The following is a 22,250-nucleotide window of genomic DNA, read 5'->3' on the forward strand; positions in this document are numbered from 1 at the left end:
CTGCTCTGCTCCCATTGCATGGCCTACAACTGGGTGTGAGAAAGTAAGGTACTTGTCTGCGTTTCAGTTGTAAAACCGTTATTACCACTTGAAGCACAACTTTCAAATAAAATTATGAAGATCTATTTCAACATGGAGGATGTTGGGATTTTAGAGAAAAATACTGACAATTCAAAAAACGTTTATATTAAAACAATGAATTCAAATGAGAGTCACTTCTAAGAGAGTTAGGTTTCAGTACAAAAACACTCCAGGTTTTGTTTTCACTTTTCAACAATCCCAAGTTTGATTTGCATTACTTGAGGATAGAGTGACTAACATCTAAGATGAGAGATCTCCCTCTGACAACTGGTGACATCCTGATTGACGATTTGTCCAATTCACCATGACACAGGGGTTCATATCCATGGAACAGCTTCAGTGTTAGTGGCAGAGGAAACACTAGATCCACTGGGAAACAAAAACGCCATTTTGGTGTTGAGGGAATTTTATACTTGGTAAGTAATGAAGTATTGGGGTTGATAAAGCCGGAAAATATCCCACTCTAACCAGACAAGCACAAGACGTTCAAAGGCTTGTGCCAAAGAAAACTTTCTGATGTTTTCACCATTCACTGTCATTGTAATTTATGACTGCTGACTACTCAATACATTTTTATTTATTAGTTACTTGTCACAGATATTTTCCACCACGATGGGGGTTATATAAGTTGGTAGTAACTCATTGGTGACTGGCTAAATCTGTATGATGGTACTTTCAACTGATTCATGGCGGTAGCATGGTGGTAGCGTGACAGTGTGTGATGGATCTGGTGTAAATGTATTGGTGCTAAATAGCGTGAGATGAGCAACAACCAATGAAAACTTCACATGTTCACTGTCTGCATCCTCACCTAGCGAAAGTTAAGTTAGCTTAGTAACATTAGAGATGCCTTTCAAATCAAGTTTTTATTTTCACAAGGCTGTCAACTTGTGTTTTAGATCCATCTCCACACAGAAGTTATACATCTAATACTTCTCTAATACTATCCGTCCTGATGTCAATATTGTGTTCTTTGCCTGAAACGTGCATTCACAGAAGTCTTACACAGGGGAGTAACATTGAAACCACACTGTCAAGCTGTGTGTGATTTTAAACCTGGCACCAACGCATGATTAAAAGCAAATCCAGATATTCAGATTAAATGCATGTTGATGTTCACGCTGGTTTCAGAAGAAAATGCAGTCTTCTCAGATAATGTGATTTACCCAATGCTATTGGTTCTGCAGCATGGTATAGCGCCAAATCTATGCCAGTAAATGTCAAAACATGTCACTGGGCACTGAGTGGTTCCCGTATGAATGTGTGTTTATGGGTTTGATCTGGCAAGGTAATTAAGAACTTTTCTTGCATTTTCTATACTGTATATACGCGTAAACATAATGTTGTGATTCCAATTGTTCTGGACATTCTATAGACTCTTTAAGTTATGCTATGTAATGAACCTGGGGTCATTGGGATTTAAGGTCCCATGTTTTTGAAGTCCAGATGCCTTTTTACTGCTGGGAAAAGTACCATGCACTGTAGCACTCAAGCGCTAGGCCTAACAAACTAATCCTCTCCAGACCTATCACATTTACATCACCACAACTTTCAACATTTCTTGCTGAAAGCGCGTCAACAGCTTTTCCTCCATGTGTTGTGTTACAGTTTTCTGTTTGTTGTTTTAGATCCCTCCAGATTGCGGGCAGGTATTGAGTATGTAACACATTTACAACCCCCCCCCGCCCCCCCCCCCCCCCCCCCCCTCCCCCCACATACACACACACACACACACACACACACACACACACACACACACACACACACACACACACACACACACACACACACACACACTGTTCCCCCTTATAAATGTGAGAGCAGCCATCCATGAGGATGGGGATGGTGTTGGGCCAGCTTTGGCCCAGTGTGGGAACGTGTTACATTAGTAGCCAGTAAAGCAGTGGGGGTCGGGATATAGGATCTGTGACGGATAAAATCCAGGGCTCCTGCTCCAGCCACTAGTTGCCCAAGGACAGCCCCCCTCTCGCGCATGCAATGGGTAATTATCTGGCATTCCTGCCTGTTCCTTTAAAATGGGACGACCGTCCAGATGCGTCTCTGGTCCGAGCACTGGTCTCCATGTGCTACCTTTGATGATTCCATTAAGACTCTCTCTCCTCTCTCGCTCACCAACTTCCATCTGTCCCACCACACTCTCTCTGTGTGTGTGTGTGTGTGTGTGTGTGTGTGTGTGTGTACACATCTCTGAATGTGTTGTGATGTCTGTGGTTCTCAATGATTTGTAACTTTGACCTAACCTAGTGAATGTTTGTAACATTGACCTAACCTAGTGAATGTTTGTAACATTGACCTAACCTAGTGAATGTTTGTAACATTGACCTAACCTAGTGAATGTTTGTAACATTGACCTAACCTAGTGAATGTTTGTAACATTGACCTAACCTAGTGAATGTTTGTAACATTGCAGCACCCAAACACATGAAACGTTGCTCACATTTCCCTCCCTGGACAGCCTACCATTCAACTACACTTCCCTCCCTGGACAGCCTACCATTCAACTACATTTCCCTCCCTGGACAGCCTACCATTCAACTACATTTCCCTCCCTGGACAGCCTACCATTCAACTACATTTCCCTCCCTGGACAGCCTACCATTCAACTACATTGGCCTATTTAAGTTAGACTTAGCAGTGCATCTTCCAAAAAGAGAAATTGCCATGTAGCTTTACCAATCCTGGGCTCTGGGCAATAACATACTATTACGGAGCTGATAGTATGTTCAAAGTTGCTCTTCTATTGAATCATTCTGACGAATTGTGAGCCTTTGACTTTCTGGTTTGGTTTAAGGAATAAGTAAATTCCTGCACGTCTTTGAGGGTATTGAATCCGCATATTTCAGCAAATAAGGTAGACATTGAAAACTCAAAACCAGTTCATCAAAATAAAGATTGCCAACTTAAAATTCCATGGTAAATAATCCATTCTTCAGAGAAGAAAACTGGAGTTTACACAGGACTGAGAGGTTGCAGGAAGACACAGAATAAAGAGGTGGCTGGATAGTTTAGTGGCAGGACTATGCGGTTCACGAAATCTGTGTCTTATTTCAAACATCTTCAGATGAGTCAATGATTGACACGAGAGTAAATTGTTGGGTGAATATCAGGAAAGTGCTGAAAGAATATAGGTAAATAATGATTTTTTTAAGAATAGGGGAAAACTGTAACCCAAAGAGCGATGCCTCAGTTTCCCCTTGTCCCCAGCGACTTTGGTCAGTCACCGCATAGACTGCTAGCTTTCCTTATTTGAATTTTGAATAGAAACAGTACTTAAAGGCCCAATGCAGCCGTTTTTACATCAATATCAAATCATTTTGTGGGTAATAAGTAAGTACCTTACCGTAATAGATTCCCATTCAAATGGGCAAAAATAGCTTTTTAGCAAAAACATATTTCTCAAGCAAGAAATTAGCTAGGACTGTCTGAGAGTGGTCTGAGTGGCGAGGGGAAAACTGAAAACTAGCTATTATTGGCAGAGAGGTTTCGAACTCTATTTGTTGTTGGTGTATTAACCAATTTACCGCACGGAAGGTTCTGTGTAGATTGTATTTTCAACCAGCAACTATCAGGAAATAACACTGATCCATTTTTTTCACACTTTTACAGTATTAGTTTCATCAGCAGTTATACAATATGATATAAACACAGGGAAAACTGAATTTTGACTGCACTGGGCCTTTAAACAGCCTTGCATGAAGTCAAACCATTTATTGGGGTTCGGGTGTGGCGATTTAAATAAGAGGTTCAGCTGAGTTTAGCTGTCACAAGTTGTCAAGGCCCCTGTGTGAACTAACGTTTATCCACACAATGCAAACACAAGTATAAACTCCCACACTTACAATCTCTCTCTCTTTCTTTATTTCTTTCTCTCTCTCTCTCTCTCTCTCTCTCTCTCTCTCTCTCTCTCTCTCTCTCTCTCTCTCTCTCTCTCTCTCTCTCTCTCTCTCTCTCGCTCTCGCTCTCGCTCTTGCTCTTGCTCTTGCTCTTGCTCTTGCTCTTGCTCTTGCTCTTGCTCTTGCTCTTGCTCTTGCTCTTGCTCTTGCTCTTGCTCTTGCTCTTGCTCTTGCTCTCTCTTCTCTGTGTTTTTCTCTGACTGCAGCTTGTTAGAGACAGACAGGACACAATGATAGTGAGGAGACAGTTGTGTTCCCCTGGCACAAATTACCCTCTCTTTAAGTAATGGGGTCAAAGGTTAGGCATACATCTGGACCTCCATACCTCCATGTTGAACTCTAAATAGGGCAAAAGAGGGGGCAGAAACTAGAAGAAGATGTTTGGAAGACAAAGCTAAGCTACCCTGGTCAACCTTTTTGTTCTGAGAGGGGTTCAAGAGGGGTTAGTTGAAGATTAGCAAAATTATATGTTCAATTTCGCTATGAATCATAACTTTTCTACTATAAACAAATCAGATTTCTATAGTAGGCCTTCACAAATCTATGTGAATGCACAACCTCTTTAAACAGCTCCAACTTCCCCTGTGATAAGGGAGATACTGCCTGAAAGGGCTAAAGTCAGAAAATGTCAACACAAGTCTGTTGACCTGGGTGTGTAGGGGGTGTAGGGGTGGGTGTCCTGTGCCAGTGGTGTTTGCTTTATATTACTGCCTGTTGGATGAGGCTGCAGCTTCCTCTACTGATGGGGGTATTTTGGGGATAATAATAACAATAATAATACATATAATAACAGTAATAAGAATTATAATAACAATAATGATAATAATATATGCCATTTAACACTTTTATCCAAAGCGACTTACGGTCATGCATGGACACATTTCCGTATAAAAGAAATCCTGGGGTTGCAAGCACCGTGCTCTTCCAAGTGGGGAGGGTTTGGTGATGGTGCTAACTCCATTGTCAAATGTAGTGTTGTGTGTTCAAAAGGAAAGGAAAGGTTGAACTCTCTTGCAGTGTTAATTTCGTCAACAATAACTATGACGGAAAATATTTGTCTACACCCTATTTTTCCTGACTAAAACTATGACGATAATGCGACAGGATGCCATGAAAAAAATGATAACTGTAACAAATGAGTTTTCATTAGTTGCAACTAAGTATTTGTATTATTCTGTAAGTAAATCCGAGATACCCCTTTTAGTATGATATGTTACGTTTCATATGGTATGTATTAATTTGTGGATGTCCAGCACCCATTTCGTATGATATGTTACGAATTACAATTCGTATTATATGTTACGAATTTGTGAAATGTACAATATGTTACGAATTTGTCAATCGTACAAAATGTTACGAATTTTCCTAAACGTACAATATGTTACGAATTTGCAAAACATATGGTATGTTACGAATTCTAGCTAGGTGGCTAATGTTAGCGACCTTGCTAACGTTAGCTAAGCCAGGGGTTAGTGGTTAGGGTAAAGGTTAGGGTTAAGTTTAGGAGTTAGGTTAAACGGTTAAGGTTAGGGATAGGGGAAGGGTTAGCTAAAAGGTTTAAGGTTAGGGTTAGGTGAAGGGTTAGCTAAAAGGGTTAAGGTTAGGGTTAGGGTTAGCTAACATGATAAGTAGTTGCAAAGTAGCTAAAAAGTAGTAAGTACTGTAGTTGAAAAGTTGCTAATTAGCAAAAATGCAAACGTTGTGCGTGATGAGATTCAAACTCATAACCTTTGGGTTGCTAGACGTTCGAGTTATACACCCACCCACCCTACTTTCGATTTTGCCTTAAGTAACCATCTGTCTTATGTAACCATACAAAACATAACATATCATACTAAATGGAGTGTCTCAGATTTACGTTCAGAATAATACGAAGACCAGGTTGACTTGACGTGATGTGAATTCCATGTGAGACTAATGGAAATTCAATTGGACATGAAGCTCCTTTTCATCTGTTTTGTCCAATCATAAGCATGCATGCCTTTGCTGAATATTTCTCCTCTCATTGGCAGAATTAACTTCTTTCAGTTGCATGGTCTGATTGATCTGCCCGGCTCTCCAACACAGCTCCTGGGCAGAGCACTTGAGTCACTAGTCAATCTTTTAAACTGATGCGTAGCCAGGACACTTCAATTGTAACTAACCTAAACTCATAGGCTATTTTTGGTGCAGTTGTTTTTTTAATTTAGGAGTATAGTAATATTTCAAGCATCGTTGGAATGCTCAGATTCTTCCCTTTTTAAGGGAATCCCAAGCTTATGATGGGGATAAAAGAGCTGTATGAACTAAATTGTTTAACCTGTAACCAAGGCTTTGTAGTCTACAGTGCCTTCAGAAATTATTGATACCCCTTGACTTATTCCACATTTTGAAGTGTTACAGCCTAAATTCAAAATTGCTTAAATACATTTTTTTCTCACCCAATGAAAAGGTTTTCAGAAATGTTTGTACATTTATTGAAAATTTCATTCAGAAATATCTCATTTACATAAGTATTCACACGCCTGAGGCAATTAATGTTAGAATCACCTTTGGCAGCGATTACAGCTGGGAGTCATTCTGGGTAATTCTCTAAGAGCTTTGCACACCTGGATTGTACAATATTTGAACATTATTATTTTTTAAATTATTCTATTTGGTTGTTGATCATTGATAGACAGCCATTTTCAAGTCTTGCCATAGATTTTCAAGCCAATTTAAGTCAAAACTGTAATTAGGCCATTAGGACATTCAATGTCGTCTTGGTAAGCAACTCCAGTGTATATTTGGCCTTGTGTTTTAGGTTATTGTCCTGCTTAAAGGTGAATTTGTCTCCCAGCGTCTGTTGGAAAGCAGACTGAACCAGGTTTTCCTCTAGGATTTTGTCTGTGCTTTGCTCTATTCCCTAGTCCTTGCCTATAACAAGCATACCCATAACATGATGCAGCCACCACCATACTTGAAAATATGAATGTAGTGGTACTCAGTGGTGTATTGTGTTGGATTTTCCCCAAACATAATGCTTTGTATTCAGGGCATAAAGTTAATTTCTTTGCCAAATTTTTTGCAGTTTTACTTTAGTGCCTTATTACAAACAGGATGCATGATTTGGAATATTTGTATTGTGTACAGGCTTCCTTCTTTTAATTCTGTCATTTAGGTTAGTATTGTGGAGTAACTACAATGTTGCTGATCCATCCTCAGTTTTCTCTTATCACAGCCATTAAACTCTGTAATTGGCCTGATGGTGAAATCGCTGAGCGGTTCCTTCCTCTCCAGCAACTGAGTTAGGAAGGACACCTGTATCTTTGTGTATCAGCTTTAATATTGCAGATAGATAGTAACTTCCATCAATGTAATTGTCTGCATCACTTCCAATTCCCTATATGTTTTTTTTTGCAAATATATATATATAAAATGTGGAAAAAGTCAAGGGTTGTGAATACTTTCAGAAGGCACTGTATATGGTAAATCATGGCTGGCATTGGTTACAATCTGCCACAATAGCAATGTGTCAGCTATATGAGGGGACAGTAGGCCTAGTTGGACAAGACTATCTCAATGTGCACATGATGGAAGTTAAAGGTAAATATTAATTATTTAATGAGAAAATGCATTGACTAATATGTGACTAAAATGACTGTGTCTAAAACTAGACAAAAATTGTCCAGAATTTCTGTCGACTGATAATAACAAAAAAGAAGAAGTAGGAAGTTACAATTTTTTTTACAAAATCATTAACAAAATAATAATAATCTAAAATAGCTGCCAAAATTAACGCTGCTCTCTTATCATTGAGGAATAGAGAGTGATTATGTAAAAGAACAGAAATGTGTCTGTTAACTATTGATTTGTTCTCTCGTTTGTTTTGATTTGTTGTCTGCATTCTTAGGGAGCAAATTTCTTAAGACCACATGGACATCATTATAGCAATTCAGCTTGATGACCAACACTACCATGAATAAAGTGTGCATACACTGTTATACAATGTAACGTATACACTGAGTGTACAAAAACATTATGAACACCTGCTCTTTCCATGACATAGACTGACCAGGTGAATCCAGGTGAAAGCTATGATCTCTTATTGATGTCACTTGTTAAATCCACTTCAATCAGTGTAGATAAAGGGGAGGAAACAGTTTAATGAAGGATTTTTAAGCCTTGAGACAATTGAGACATGGATTGTGTATGTGTGTCATTCAGCAGTGGCACATATTCATGGCTGTATCGCTTCCCCCAGAAATTCACCAATAAAAAATAAATAAATACAAAATAGTTTATCTTTTGTCTCTTTGTGTTTCATAGTTTTCCTTCAATTCGCAAGAAGCTGAATGTATCTCACCAGAGAAAGCCTTCGAGCGAGCGAAACAGCGCCCCTCTGTCTCTGTATGTATAGCCCATTTATCTGATGCTGTCTGGTCAAAAAGAGTATGATATTGTTTACACCCATGGCATTGAATTCAAGGGAATCCAGCGAGCATTTGGCCTCCCTTAATAAAAAAAAGATACAATAATAGCCAATCAGCGTTGAGCTAAAATGAGCGAGCTCAACTGTGAATTGTCCTTGTGCACCAAAAAAGAAACTGTCAAGGGAAGCCAGTTTGGATTTGGCTTCACACCAATCACCTCACATCAAGCCAAACGTCATTGACAGAAAAAAATAACTTGAATTGTTGCACCTCGTTGTGTTGATGTTCTCCAGTGGCTAGCTAGCTAGCTAAAATGGTCCCTTTCCTAAATTAGCCATGGACAGAGATAGGGATTTAGACTTGTGGTTTTACTTAATTCTAAGTACTGGTCAATGATTATAACAGCGATTCTGATCCAACCATAAATTCATACATTGTGCCTCTGGCCTGAGAGGATGGAAGTTCAATATATAGCTAGATGTAGTAGGCTAATGTTAACTAGCTGGCTAATCTTTGCCCATGATAGGAAGTTAGTCTAGCGAGCCAGCATTTTAGCCAGCTAGCTTAGGACAACAAAACCTAAAAGCGTGTGATGTATGACAGAGTCATAGACCATTTCGGCAACATGAAAGAGAAGAGGATGGCATTGGCATTTCTCTACAAGTAGAGTGGGTCAACATGTTTTTTCTACTTACGCAGTGGTATCTGTACTTTACTATTTATATTTTTGACAACTTTTACTTTTACTTTCTACATTCCTAAAGACAATAATGTACTTTTTACTCCATACATTTTCCCTGACACCCAAAAGTACTCGTTACATTTTGAATGCTTAGCAGGACAGAAAAATTGTCAAATTCACGCACTACATCCCTCTGATCTGGCGGACTAAACACACATGCTTAATTTGTAAATGATGTCTGAGTGTTTTAGTGTGCCCCTGGCTTTCCATAAATAAATAAATGGTGCCGTCTGGTTTGCATAATATAAGGAATTTGAAACGATTTATACTTTTACTTTTGATACTTAAGTACAGTATATTTTAGCAATTACATTTACATTTGATACTTAAGTATATTTAAAACCAAATACTTTTAGACTTTTACTCAAGTAGTATTTTACTGGGTGACTTTCACTTTTCCTTGAGTCATTTTCTATTAAGGTATCTTTACTTTTTCTCAAGTATGACAATTGGGTACTTTTTCCACCAGTAACTTACGCGCACACACACAAATCAGTACCATGGACAGCCACTTGATATTTAGCTTATGTTGATTGGACTAAATCATTTTTGGTTTTTAGTCACTGTATTAGACTAATCATAGGTGATTTGATGATGTTGAAATGTTGAAGTTGAAATGGTGCTGGAATAGTGGAGGCAGCTCCTGTTTTCTTTGCGACTTAAGGTAACTCTCCGGTGTTCTAAATCAATAGTTGTTTAGTAGTCCTAAAATGTCAGAAACATTAACTTGATTGACCATGCTGTTTGTTACATGCAATATGCTTTATGGATTCCACCTGACAGATGTTGCTCTCCGGTTTTGTGATGAAACAAAGGTGTGGTTGAATTTATTCTGCCACTGAGTCTTCTTATTGTCTCAGCCTTAGGCCTATATATCACGGTGAAAAGGCATATTAACTAATAGGTTATAGAGCAAACAACGCAATTATCACAAAATATAGTTGTTTGCTTACGACACAACGGTGGTAGGCCTGATCACCGACAACGATGAGACAGCCTATAGGGAGGAGGTCAGAGACCTGGCAGTGTGGTGCCAGAACAACAACCTCTCCCTCAACATGATCAAGACAAAGGAGATGATTGTGGACTACAGGAAAAGGAGGGCCGAACACGCCCCCATTCACATCGACGGGGCTGTAGTGGAGCGGGTCGAGAGTTTCAAGTTCCTTGAAGTCCACATAACCAACAAACTATCATGGTCCAAACACACAAAGAAAGTCGTGAAGAGGGCACGACAATTCCTTTTATTTCCCTCAGGAGACTGAAAAGATTTGGCATGGGTCCCCAGATCCTCAAAAAGTTCTATAGCTGCACCATCGAGAGCATCCTGACCAGTTGCATCACTGCCTGGTATGGCAACTGCTCGGCATCTGCCCTTAAGGAGCTGCAGAGGGGCCAAGCTTCCTGCCATCCAGGACCTACAGTGGCTTGCGAAAGTATTCACCCCCCTTGGCATTATTCCTATTTTGTTGCCTTACAACCTGGAATTAAAATTGATTTTTGGGGGGTGTGTATAATTTGATTTACACAACATGCCTACCACTTTGAAGACGCAAAATATTTTTTATTGTGAAACAAACAAGAAATAAGACAAAAAGATTCCAGTTACCTAAGTCATAGACTGTTCTCTCTGCTACCGCACGGCAAGCGGTACCGGAGCTCCAAGTCTAGGTCCAAAAGGCTCCTTAACAGCTTCTACCCCCAAGCCATAAGAATGCTGAACAATTAATCAAATGGCCACCTGGACTATTTTCATTGACTATTCCACAAATGTTCAACCACTCCATAAATGTCTTGTTAACAAACTATAGTTTTGGCATCTACTTTGTGCATGACACAAGTCATTTTTCCAACAATTGTTTACAGACAGATTATTTCACTTATAATTCACTGTATCACAATTCCAGTGGGTCAGAAGTTTACATACATTAAGTTGACTGTGCCTTTAAACAGCTTGGACAATTCCAGAAAATGATGTAATGGCTTTAGAAGCTTCTAATAGGCTAATTGACATGATTTGAGTCAATTGGAGGTGTACCTGTGGATGTATTTCAAGGCCTACCTTCAAACTCAGTGCCTCTTTGCTTGACATCATGGGAAAACCAAAAGAAATCAGCCAAGACCTCAGAAAAAAAAATTGTAGACCTCCACAAGTCTGGTTCATCCTTGGGAACAATTTCCAAACGCCTGAAGGTACCACATTCATCTGTACAAACAATAGTATGCAAGTATAAACACCATGGGACCACGCAGCCGTCATACCGCTCAGGAAGGAGACGCGTTCTGTCTCCTAGAGATTAACATACTTTGGTGCGAAAAGTGCAAATCAATCCCAGAACAACAGAAAAGGACCTTGTGAAGATGCTGGAGGAAACAGGTACAAAAGTATCTATATCCACAGTACAATGAGTCCTATATCGACATAACCTGAAAGACCGCTCAGCAAGGAAGAAGCCCCTGCTCCAAAACAGCCATAAAAAAGCCTGACTACAGTTTGCAACTGCACATGGGGACAAGGATCATTCTTTTTGGAGAATTGTCCTCTGGTCTGATGAAACAAAAATAGAACTGTTTGGCCATAATGACCATCGTTATGTTTGGAGGAAAAAGGGGGTGCCTTGCAAGCCGAAGAACACCATCCCAACCATGAAGCACGGGGGTGGCAGCATCATGCTGTGGGGGTGCTTTGCTGCAGGAGAGACTGGTGCACTTCACAAAATAGATGGCATCATGAGGAAGGAAAAGTATATGGATATATTGAAGCAACATCTCAAGACATCAGTCAGGAAGTTAAAGCTTGGTCGCAAATGGGTCTTCCAAATGGACAATGACCCCAAGCATACTCCCAAAGTTGTGGCAAAATGGCTTAAGGACAACAAAGTCAAGGTATTGGAGTGGCGTTCACAAAGCCCTGACCTCAATCCTATAGAAAATTTGTGGGCAGAACTGAAAAAGCATGTGCGAGCAAGGAGGCCTACAGACCTGACTCAGTTACACCAGCTCTGTCAGGAGGAATGGGCCAAAATTCACCCAACTTATTGTGGGAAGCTTGTGGAAGGCCACCCGAAACATTTGACCCAAGTTAAACAATTTAAAGGCAATGCTACCAAATACTAATTGAGTGTATGTAAACTTCTGACCCACTGGGAATATGATGAAAGAAAGAAAAGCTGAAATAAATCATTCTCTCTACTATTATTCTGACATTTCACATTCTTAAAATAAAGTGGTGATCCTAACTGACCTAAGACAGGGAATTTTTACTAGGCTGAAATGTCAGGAATTGTGAAAAACTGAGTTTAAATGTATTTGGCTAAGGTGTATGTAAACTTCCGACTTCAACTGTAGCCTCATTATTGTTATTTTATTGAGTTGGCTTGGCTTCCCCATGATTTTACCCACGCACCGCTACTGCCATTCATATATTTAAGTTGCTTTGAACGGGGTGTTGTAGTAGGTTCCAGGTACACCGGTTTGTGTCAAGAACTGTAACGCTGCTGGGTTTTTCATGCTCAACAGTTTCCCGTGTGTATCAAGAATGGTCCACCACCCAGGACATCCAGCCAACTTGACACAACTGTGGGAAGCATTGGAGTCAACATGGGCCAGCATCCCTGTGGAATGCATTCGACACCTTATAAAGTCCATGCCCTGACGAATTGACGCTGTTCTGAGGGCAAAAGGAGGTGGGTGCAACTCAATATTAGGAAGGAGTTCTTAATATTTTGTACACTCAGTATAATGTTTGTACAAGAGTTTTCATAAGCAATGCAAAAAAAGAAGCAATGCAAAAAAAAACTTCTGTGTAATAATTTATCCTGAATCCTGAACAGGGGTGTCAAACTCATTTTGCCCTGGGGGCGGCATTCGGTCTTCAACGAGGTCCAGAGGGCCTCACTAAAAATTTGCTATTATTTCCTCGCCAGCAAAAAAATAAAAAAAATAATTGTGCTCTATCTATTTTTATTTGAATGTTCGATGCTCCCTGACTGTCTAGCTTTCATTTTGGTGATTATTAGCGAGCTGGACACAGTCAAGAAACTGCATGAATGTAGGTCCATTATCATTCTACACAGTTTCGATTTGGTTTTAATCATTTTAAAGTATATTGAGTTTGTTTCCCGCGGGCCGTATGTTTGACACCCCTGGTCTAGAATAAAATAATCCCTAAACATGTTGCTTCTAATTCTAAGTATAAAAGGACCGTAACAGTAAATTAGACACATCATTCAGAACTCCTAGAACGCACATTCTCCAAACCCCTGGCCAAACAGTTGGTCATTACTAAAGGATCAGAAAAGAGAAAGTCTATGAAGGTCAAATAGAATAAAAATAAACACTGGCACTAACCTTTTGTACATCCACACACTCCTCATAACTCACTTTTATTGCCTGTGTGGTTAAGATTTCCCAGGAGAACCATAAATGTGCACTATAACCACAGAGTGAAGGAGAACACTCAAGAGAGAGTGCCATCTGTGTGGTGCAGACGGGTGCTACATTTACATTTACTTACACATTTCACATCATGGTGTCTTTCTATCCTCACATAAACACATTATAAAGAGACACACAACCACACTTCCACTTGCTAAGAGAACACAAACCAGTGAGGGAACACACAGCCTTGTGTTTCAACACCACCACGAGGCTCATGAAGAAGCATGTAAGAGCCAATAACTATAATTATGGGTTGAGAAAAAGGGAACATAAACACATAACTATTAGGAGTAGTAATATTTCTACAACTTCACTTGCCCCTTTTGATTGATAATCACCAACCAATCATATTAGTCCATTGCCAAAGGTACCACTAGTCTATAGCCTATTCCTTTGCTCTTTTGCTAAGACATGGTTCTAATGCTGAGCCATGGAACACCAGAGCCCCCGTCCTCCGTCATCCAGGGTCTGGTGGAACCATAAAAGTTATAGATTTACCTAGTCCCCCCATCCTCTATGCCAGAGGTATTCAACTCTGACCCTTCGAGGTCCGGAGCCTGCTGTTCTACCTGGTAATGAATTGCACCCACCTGGTGTCCCAGGTCTCAGTCAGTCTCTGATGTTGGAGTTCGAAGCCTAAGATTTTCACTGTACCCTGCAATCACACCTGCAACCCTGTACATGTGACTAATAAACAATCTGAATCTGAATCTGATTAGAGGGGAACAATGAAGGTCTGAAGGCTTTGAGGTCCAGAGTTTAATTTGAGGGCTCTACAGTATTAAGACCTCATTTGCAGCAAGAGGATACCTCTTGTCAGAACCATTTCCTTTCACAAATCTTCTCAGAAAGAGATGCATCCTGCGATAGATCCATCCAGCCTGGCCAGCAGAGGATAACACACACTATTAAAGGTTGGATAGTAATAGGGTCACTTTGGGTCAGTCAGAGGAGCTTTAGATTCAGCCAAGTCTCACTTCCTTGGCTATACAGTACAATACAGTACAACTTTATTATTGCCAGAGGGGCAATTCTTTCAGGGCTGTCAGGGTGCTTCAGACAGGACAAACACACACAGACAGTATAAAAATAATAATAATTACAATATATATATATATATATATATATATATATATATATATATATATATATATATATACAGTGGGGAGAACAAGTATTTTATACATTGCCGATTTTGCAGGTTTTCCTACTTACAAAGCATGTAGAGGTCTGTAATTTTTATCATAGGTACACTTCAACTGTGAGAGACGGAATCTACAGTGAGGGAAAAAAGTATTTGATCCCGTGCTGATTTTGTACATTTGCCCTTTGACAAAGAAATTATCAGTCTATAATTTTAATGGTAGGTTTATTTGAACAGTGAGAGACAGAATAACAACAAAATAATCCAGAAAAACGCATGTCAAAAATGTTATAAATTGATTTGCATTTTAATGAGGGAAATAAGTATTTGACCCCCTCTCAATCAGAAAGATTTCTGGCTCCCAGGTGTCTTTTATACAGGTAACGAGCTGAGATTAGGAGCACACTCTTAAAGGGAGTGCTCCTAATCTCAGTTTGTTACCTGTATAAAATACACCTGTCCACAGAAGTAATCAATCAATCAGATTCCAAACTCTCCACCATGGCCAAGACCAAAGAGCTCTCCAAGGATGTCAGGGACAAGATTGTAGACCTACACAAGGCTGGAATGGGCTACAAGACCATCGCCAAGCAGCTTGGTGAGAAGGTTACAACAGTTGGTGTGATTATTCGCAAATGGAAGAAACACAAAATAACTGTCAATCTCCCTCGGCCTGGGGCTCCATGCAAGATCTCACCTCGTGGAGTTGCAATGATCATGAGAACGGTGAGGAATCAGCCCAGAACTACACGGGAGGATCTTGTCAATGATCTCAACGCAGCTGGGACCATAGTCGCCAAGAAAACAATTGGTAACACACTACGCCGTGAAGGACTGAAATCCTGCAGTGCCTGCAAGGTCCCCCTGCTCAAGAAAGCACATATACAGGCCCGTCTGAAGTTTGACAATTAACATCTGAATGATTCAGAGGAGAACTGGGTGAAAGTGTTGTGGTCAGATGAGACCAAAATCGAGCTCTTTAGCATTAACTCAACTCGCCGTGTTTGGAGGAGGAGGAATGCTGCCTATGACCCCAAGAACACCATTCCCACCGTCAAACATGGAGGTGGAAACATTATGCTTTGGGGGTGTTTTTCTGCTAAGGGGACAGGACAACTTCACCGTATCAAAGGGACGATGGACGGCGCCATGTACCGTCAAATCTTGGGTGAGAACCTCCTTCCCTCAGCCAGGGCATTGAAAATGGGTCGTGGATGGGTATTCCAGCATGACAATGACCCAAAACACATGGCCAAGGCAACAAAGGAGTGGCTCAAGAAGAAGCACATTAAGGTCCTGGAGTGGCCTAGCCAGTCTCCAGACCTTAATCCCATAGAAAATCTGTGGAGGGAGCTGAAGGTTCGAGTTGCCAAACGTCAGGCTCGAAACCTTAATGACTTGGAGAAGATCTGCAAAGAGGAGTGGGACAAAATCCCTCCTGAGATGTGTGCAAACCTGGTGGCCAACTACAAGAAAGATCTGACCTCTGTGATTGCCAACAAGGGTTTTGCCACCAAGTACTAAGTCATGTTTTGCAGAGGGGTCAAATACTTATTTCCCTCATTAAAATGCTAATCAATTTATAACATTTTTGACATGCGTTTTTCTTGATTTTGTTGTTGTTAGTCTGTCTCTCTTGCCAGTGGGCAAACGTACAAAATCAGCAGGGGATCAAATACTTTTTTCCCTCACTGTAAAACAAAAATCCAGAAAATCACATTGTATGATTTTTAAGTAATTAATTTGCATTTTATTGCATGACATAAGTATTTGATCACCTACCAACCAGTAAGAATTCCGGCTCTCACAGACCTGTTTGTTTTTCTTTAAGAAGCCCTCCTGTTCTCCACTCATTACCTGTACTAACTGCACCTGTTTGAACTCGTTACCTGTATAAAAGACACCTGTCCACACACTCAATCAAACAGACTCTAACCTCTCCACAATGGCCAAGACCAGAGAGCTGTGTAAGGACATCAGGGATAAAATTGTAGACCTGCACAAGGCTGGGATGGGCTACAGGACAATAGGCAAGCAGCTTGGTGAGAAGGCAACAACTGTTGGTGCAATTATTAGAAAATGGAAGAAGTTCAAGATGACGGTCAATCACCCTCGGTCTGGGGCTCCATGCAAGATCTCACCTCGTGGGGCATCAATGATCATGAGGAAGGTGAGGGATCAGCCCAGATCTACACGGCAGGACCTGGTCAATGACCTGAAGAGAGCTGGGACCACAGTCTCAAAGAAAACCATTAGTAACACACTACGCCATCATGGATTAAAATCCTGCAGCGCACGCAAGGTCCCCCTGCTCAAGCCAGCGCATGTCCAGGCCCGTCTGAAGTTTGCCAATGACCATCTGGATGATCCAGAGGAGGAATGGGAGAAGGTCATGTGGTCTGATGAGACAAAAATATAGCTTTTTTGTCTAAACTCCACTCGCCGTGTTTGGAGGAAGAAGAAGGATGAGTACAACCCCAAGAACACCATCCCAACCATGAAGCATGGAGGTGGAAACATCATTCTTTGGGTATGCTTTTCTGCAAAGGGGACAGGACGACTGCACCGTATTGAGGGGAGGATGGATGGGGCCATGTATCGCGAGATCTTGGCCAACAACCTCCTTCCCTCAGTAAGAGCATTGAAGATGGGTTGTGGCTGGGTCTTCCAGCATGACAACGACCCGAAACACACAGCCAGGGCAACTAAGGAGTGGCTCCGTAAGAAGCATCTCAAGGTCCTGGAGTGGCCTAGCCAGTCTCCAGACCTGAACCCAATATAACATCTTTGGAGGGAGCTGAAAGTCCATATTGCCCAGCGACAGCCCCGAAACCTGAAGGATCTGGAGTAGGTCTGCATGGAGGAGTGGGCCAAAATCCATGATGCAGTGTGTGCAAACCTGGTCAAGACCTACAGGAAACGTATGATCTCTGTAATTGCAAATAAAGGTTTCTGTACCAAATATTAAGTTCTGCTTTTCTGATGTATCAAATACTTATGTCATGCAATAAAATGCAAATTAATTACTTAAAAATCATACAATGTGATTTTCTAGATTATTTTAGATTCCGTCTCTCACAGTTGAAGTGTACCTATGATAAAAATTACAGACCTCTACATGCTTTGTAAGTAGGAAAACCTGCAAAATCGGCAGTGTCAAATACTTGTTCTCCCCACTGTATATATATATATATATATATTTTAAGGCATCAGTTAAAAGTCCATAGTGCAATTTGAATATAGGATCTAGAAGTATCTGTATCAAATGTTGCAATATAAAATGAAAAAGCATCATGTCCAGGGTCCTTATCTAAAGAAAGGAGTGGACCATGACACGACAGATGAAGTGCTGCTACTACTAATACACTGTGTTTGCTGTATACCAGCATCTCATCCAGGGCTCAACACATCAATGTTCTCTTAATGCCCTAGAACTTGACAAGAACAAATGAGTTTGGCTTTGGAACAGCCCGTTTTGGCAGGGATCGTCTGTAATACTAATTAAGCAGCATCAGATTAGAGCGAGGGATGAATGGGGTGAGAGGGGGATGGATAGCTACTGGCCTGTCCCCTCTGTGATGTACAGCCCACAAAGTTGACAACATGATTGGAAAGAGACTGACTGGGGAGCTCACAATACAACCTGCAGTTGAACCCTAAACTGCTAAGTCCCCTCAATCAAAACTGTCAGGGTCTAATGATGCTCATTAGCAGGCCCCCTTCCTCCCCAGCATCCCCCTGTATATAACTTCAGACCACAGTCCACTGTGGGTGAATTAAGTATATTAGAGAGTGTTTTATTCAATTCCAGTTTCTGTCGTTGATAAGCGAGGGAGAGGAGAGGAAAGGGGTGTGGGGTCCAGATGTCAAATCTGATAGAATGAAAGGAAAAAACCTCCCATCTGTTATAAACAGTTTCTTATTGCTTGGTGACATTTGAAAACACAAAAAAAGATTGGACATATTGGATAATTCAGTATGAAAAAAACCTGTTTTTTTGTTTGGTTCACACATGTAGTGCTATACTATTCTAATACTGGAGAGTAATGTCTACTAAAACAGTGTGACAAAGTGATACTGAGCAGATGGATTCTGAAAGGGAATCACACAATATGGGCCGGATTGGGTTTCAAACAGCACATAGATGGGTCTTTTGTGGAGGGCCCGGCTGAGAGAGAGAGAAAGGGGCTGGGTAACACTGGCCAGGCTGCAGCACAGACCTGACCAACACAGCACACAAAGAGGCTCTAAGAAACCAGGTTTGTGCCCAAGCAGTGTGTCCTACCTAGGTATTTGTACCAAGAACATTTAACTATGTACCAACTCTCACCCTGGACCTATAGAAATGTGCCATGATTCTTGAAAAGTCTGGTTTAAACTGACCTATGGTTATACATAATAAACAAAAGCATGCACTGATTATCATATAATTCTCCAGAAAGATATGTTATCAGACTTTTAATTTAATTTAATTAGAAGATCTTTCATTCATTTGCCTTTTGATTCTACCGTACGTAAACATCTAGCCTCCGTACATGGGCACATCAAAGCTGCAGAGGATAAAGAACCTAACAGGCTACAATTCTGTGGGCAGTGGAGGCCTGGCCAGGCAATGCCTACTGGTACTACACTATGTAATTAGAGCCAATTTCACCATATTCTGCCACTCATCAGTCTACCATGACATCTAAGTTTACACATTCTCAATGTCTGCCTTGCCTCACAAAGTATGGCATGTTTTCACACATTTTTCTGGAGACACTCCAAGTGAACCTATTTCAGCACAGAACAGCACAGAACTGAAGCTAATAAAGTGAAAGCATTCCCACATACTGTCCTGATGAGGAAAGTCTTCTGATATTTGGTTAATAAAAAAACGAATTCCATGATGCTGCAGGCTACTTCCAGAGGAGGTGACAGGCTAGATGAACATGTACTCAGCATCATCTCACTTCCACTGCTCAATAAAGACATAGGATCCTTTTTTAGCTGTCCCGCTGTCAGGGTTTATGATTGGACAAACTGCTTAGCAAGGAGAAAACAATCTCCCCCAGCATCTCCACCTTCACCACCAACAGATAGCAATATTACCCTGCAGCTCTCTATCTTCTTGTTCCTCTGAGACATTTCAACTAGTCAACAAGTCCCCCTTTCTAGGACCAAACCAGGATACCTGTTTTTTTAACTGTAGTTTCTACAGTTTCTGAATGAATAAACCAAAAGGTGCTTATCACCACGTCTTGTGCCACATCTTTGACTTTTCACCACAAGCTGATGGGTTTCAAGTCAGCGAGACACAGAACATTACTGCAACCTGGTGGGCATTTTACTTTTAGATTCATATAATTTTTTGTTGTGTGTAAGGAGGCTAAAAAAGTGGCGAGTAACTCCTCCCCCCCCCCCCCCCCCCCCACACTTCAGATGGAACAGTATTAGGGCAGCATGGGATGTGAATTCCCCAATAAGTACTCTGTGCATCTGGTTTCAGCATTATTACCAGCCAGACTTGTGCCAAAGGTCATTGTGGGAGCTAATGACAACCCTATTATATTCACATGTGGTGGGCTATTGGCGGGAACCACTCACATGCAGCATGCATTGGACACTCACCTCAAAACACTACACTATTCTCTTTCGTTTTTTTCTCTCTCATTTATTTAACTGCTATCTTTCCATAAACAAGAAAGGTGCCCCTACAAAATAATGTAAAGTGGCTTTCAAACGATCTAAGTATTCAACGCCTAGGTGTTAATGTCGTGACCTTTTTTTTTACATTTTTTTGACCTGATCTCAAAGCTTGAGCTTTTTTTTTTTTTTGACACGTCTGCTTCTAATGGTTGAACTGTGAGAGTGCTGAAGGCGAGAGGAAGCTCTGCTAATTGAAATTCCTTCAGCCATGTCTTGCACAGCCTCAGCGTCTGAGTGGGCCTGTCAGTGAGGAGAAGCCTCGCACCACATGGGCTCCATATGGCAAAGCCTTCTTTTATTAGGACCACAGTGTGTTCACAGAGCACTGACAGAAAAGTGCACGGGCAGTTTGGACAGAGAGACTGTGGCGGCCAGGTGCTGAGAGTGTTGTCCAGGGTGTCTGGAGTATCGCTCACTGCATAGTAAACTTTACGGCACCCAGGCAGGCAATTGTAGCGATTTGAGCAGCATGACAAGTAGCTGAGGTGTCATTCTCAGCAGGGGTGTGTGAATGGATACAAGCACTTAGATAGAGAGAATCATGTCAGCCGTGCCCATAAAGGGTAAAGGACACGGCTACGGCAACTGGAAAGTGATGAGGTTGATGAAAACCACAAACGATAATAACATTATATATGCCACTAGTATCACTAGTATTATGACCTATAATAAAGTGATATAATAAGTCACAAAAGAAAAAATACAGGGATGTGATCCCTGAGCCACAGGGATGATGTTGATGTTTGAGATATTTCCTCAGAGACAAAAGGGTTCTTCAGGCTATTTCTAATTGGTTCCAGTAGACGTGCTCTAAAGGACTGAGTAACTGAAGCAACAAACATGCTGCTTCCAGAACCTTCTGCTGCCCAGGCAGAGCGAGAAACACGAAACACAGGCTACACATGATCTATGCTGCCCACTACTGCTGCCCACCATTATACCAGGTAAGGTTCCTATTATGTGTGGATGTGCAGTGGAGAAAAATCAGAGAGCAATGCCATAATAATGGGGGAAAACCACCGCCCACAAACTCTATAGGACCCACATGTGACAGGGATGAGAAAAGAAGAAAAACTCACAAAACATAAGCTGAGGGAGAGCATATTTTCTGGGGGTTACTTACTGTAGAGATCGTCTTTGTTTTTGGTGCCATTGACTTTGCCATTTTTATCAATCCTGAGAAAGAACTTCTGATAGGAGTAGAGTTTCCTCTTGCGCACGTCTCCTTGGAGATGGTTATAGCTGCGCACATGTCGCCCCACAACAGTGGCTGAAGAGGCGTTGGCCGACCTGGGCAAGCGCAGCACGGAGTGAGTGGCGACCCCAGGTGCATTGTGATGACACGTGGAGGGCAATGGATAGAGCAGGAGGACGAGCATTGTGGAGATGAGGGACAGACGAATGCAGGACCAGGCGGCAGCACCCTTAGTCACTGTCCATCTGGACATTGTACTGGAGCTGGGAGGACTGGAGAGAGGCTCACAGAAAGGACCATGCTGGAGAGGGGAGAGGGAGAGGGGCTGAGAGCGGGAGATGGAACCCCCGGCGGCTGACGACGACAACACTGCTGCTGCTTATTCCTCTCGTGTTCCAAAGGAATGTGTCAATGTCCATAACTCAAAACACCTCTGCTGGGGAACAAGCACCTCTCGCCCTCCGCCGCTCACTCTCCTCATTCAATACAAATGAGAAACTACCTCTACCACCTCTGGAGAGGATGAGATAAGGGGAGGGTTAGAAGAGGGGATGGGGAGACGCCAAAAATGTTCAGAAAATGAATAAAATAAAATAAATCTATACAGAAAAACTAAAGCTGTTTCACATCAAAATGAAGAATCCAACGAGGGGAG

The 22,250-nt window shown here is 41.3% G+C and overlaps 1 protein-coding gene across 1 annotated transcript in view; it reads right to left on the reverse strand.

The window, feature by feature from the left end:
• LOC311135723 (fibroblast growth factor 10-like) overlaps positions 1–21,848 on the reverse strand; it is a gene marked incomplete at both ends in the record, with an annotated part of 30,549 nt that extends 8,701 nt beyond the window's left edge. Inside the window, one exon of the mRNA XM_084169749.1 lies at positions 21,524–21,848. Coding sequence (XP_084025875.1) covers positions 21,524–21,848 — 325 coding nt within the window. The remainder of the gene's footprint in view (positions 1–21,523) is intronic.
• Positions 21,849–22,250: the final 402 nt, after the last annotated feature.

The sequence above is a fragment of the Coregonus lavaretus genome, assembly GCF_964263955.1.
Source record: "Coregonus lavaretus genome assembly, chromosome: 10".
Classification (NCBI taxonomy): Eukaryota; Metazoa; Chordata; class Actinopteri; order Salmoniformes; family Salmonidae; genus Coregonus; species Coregonus lavaretus.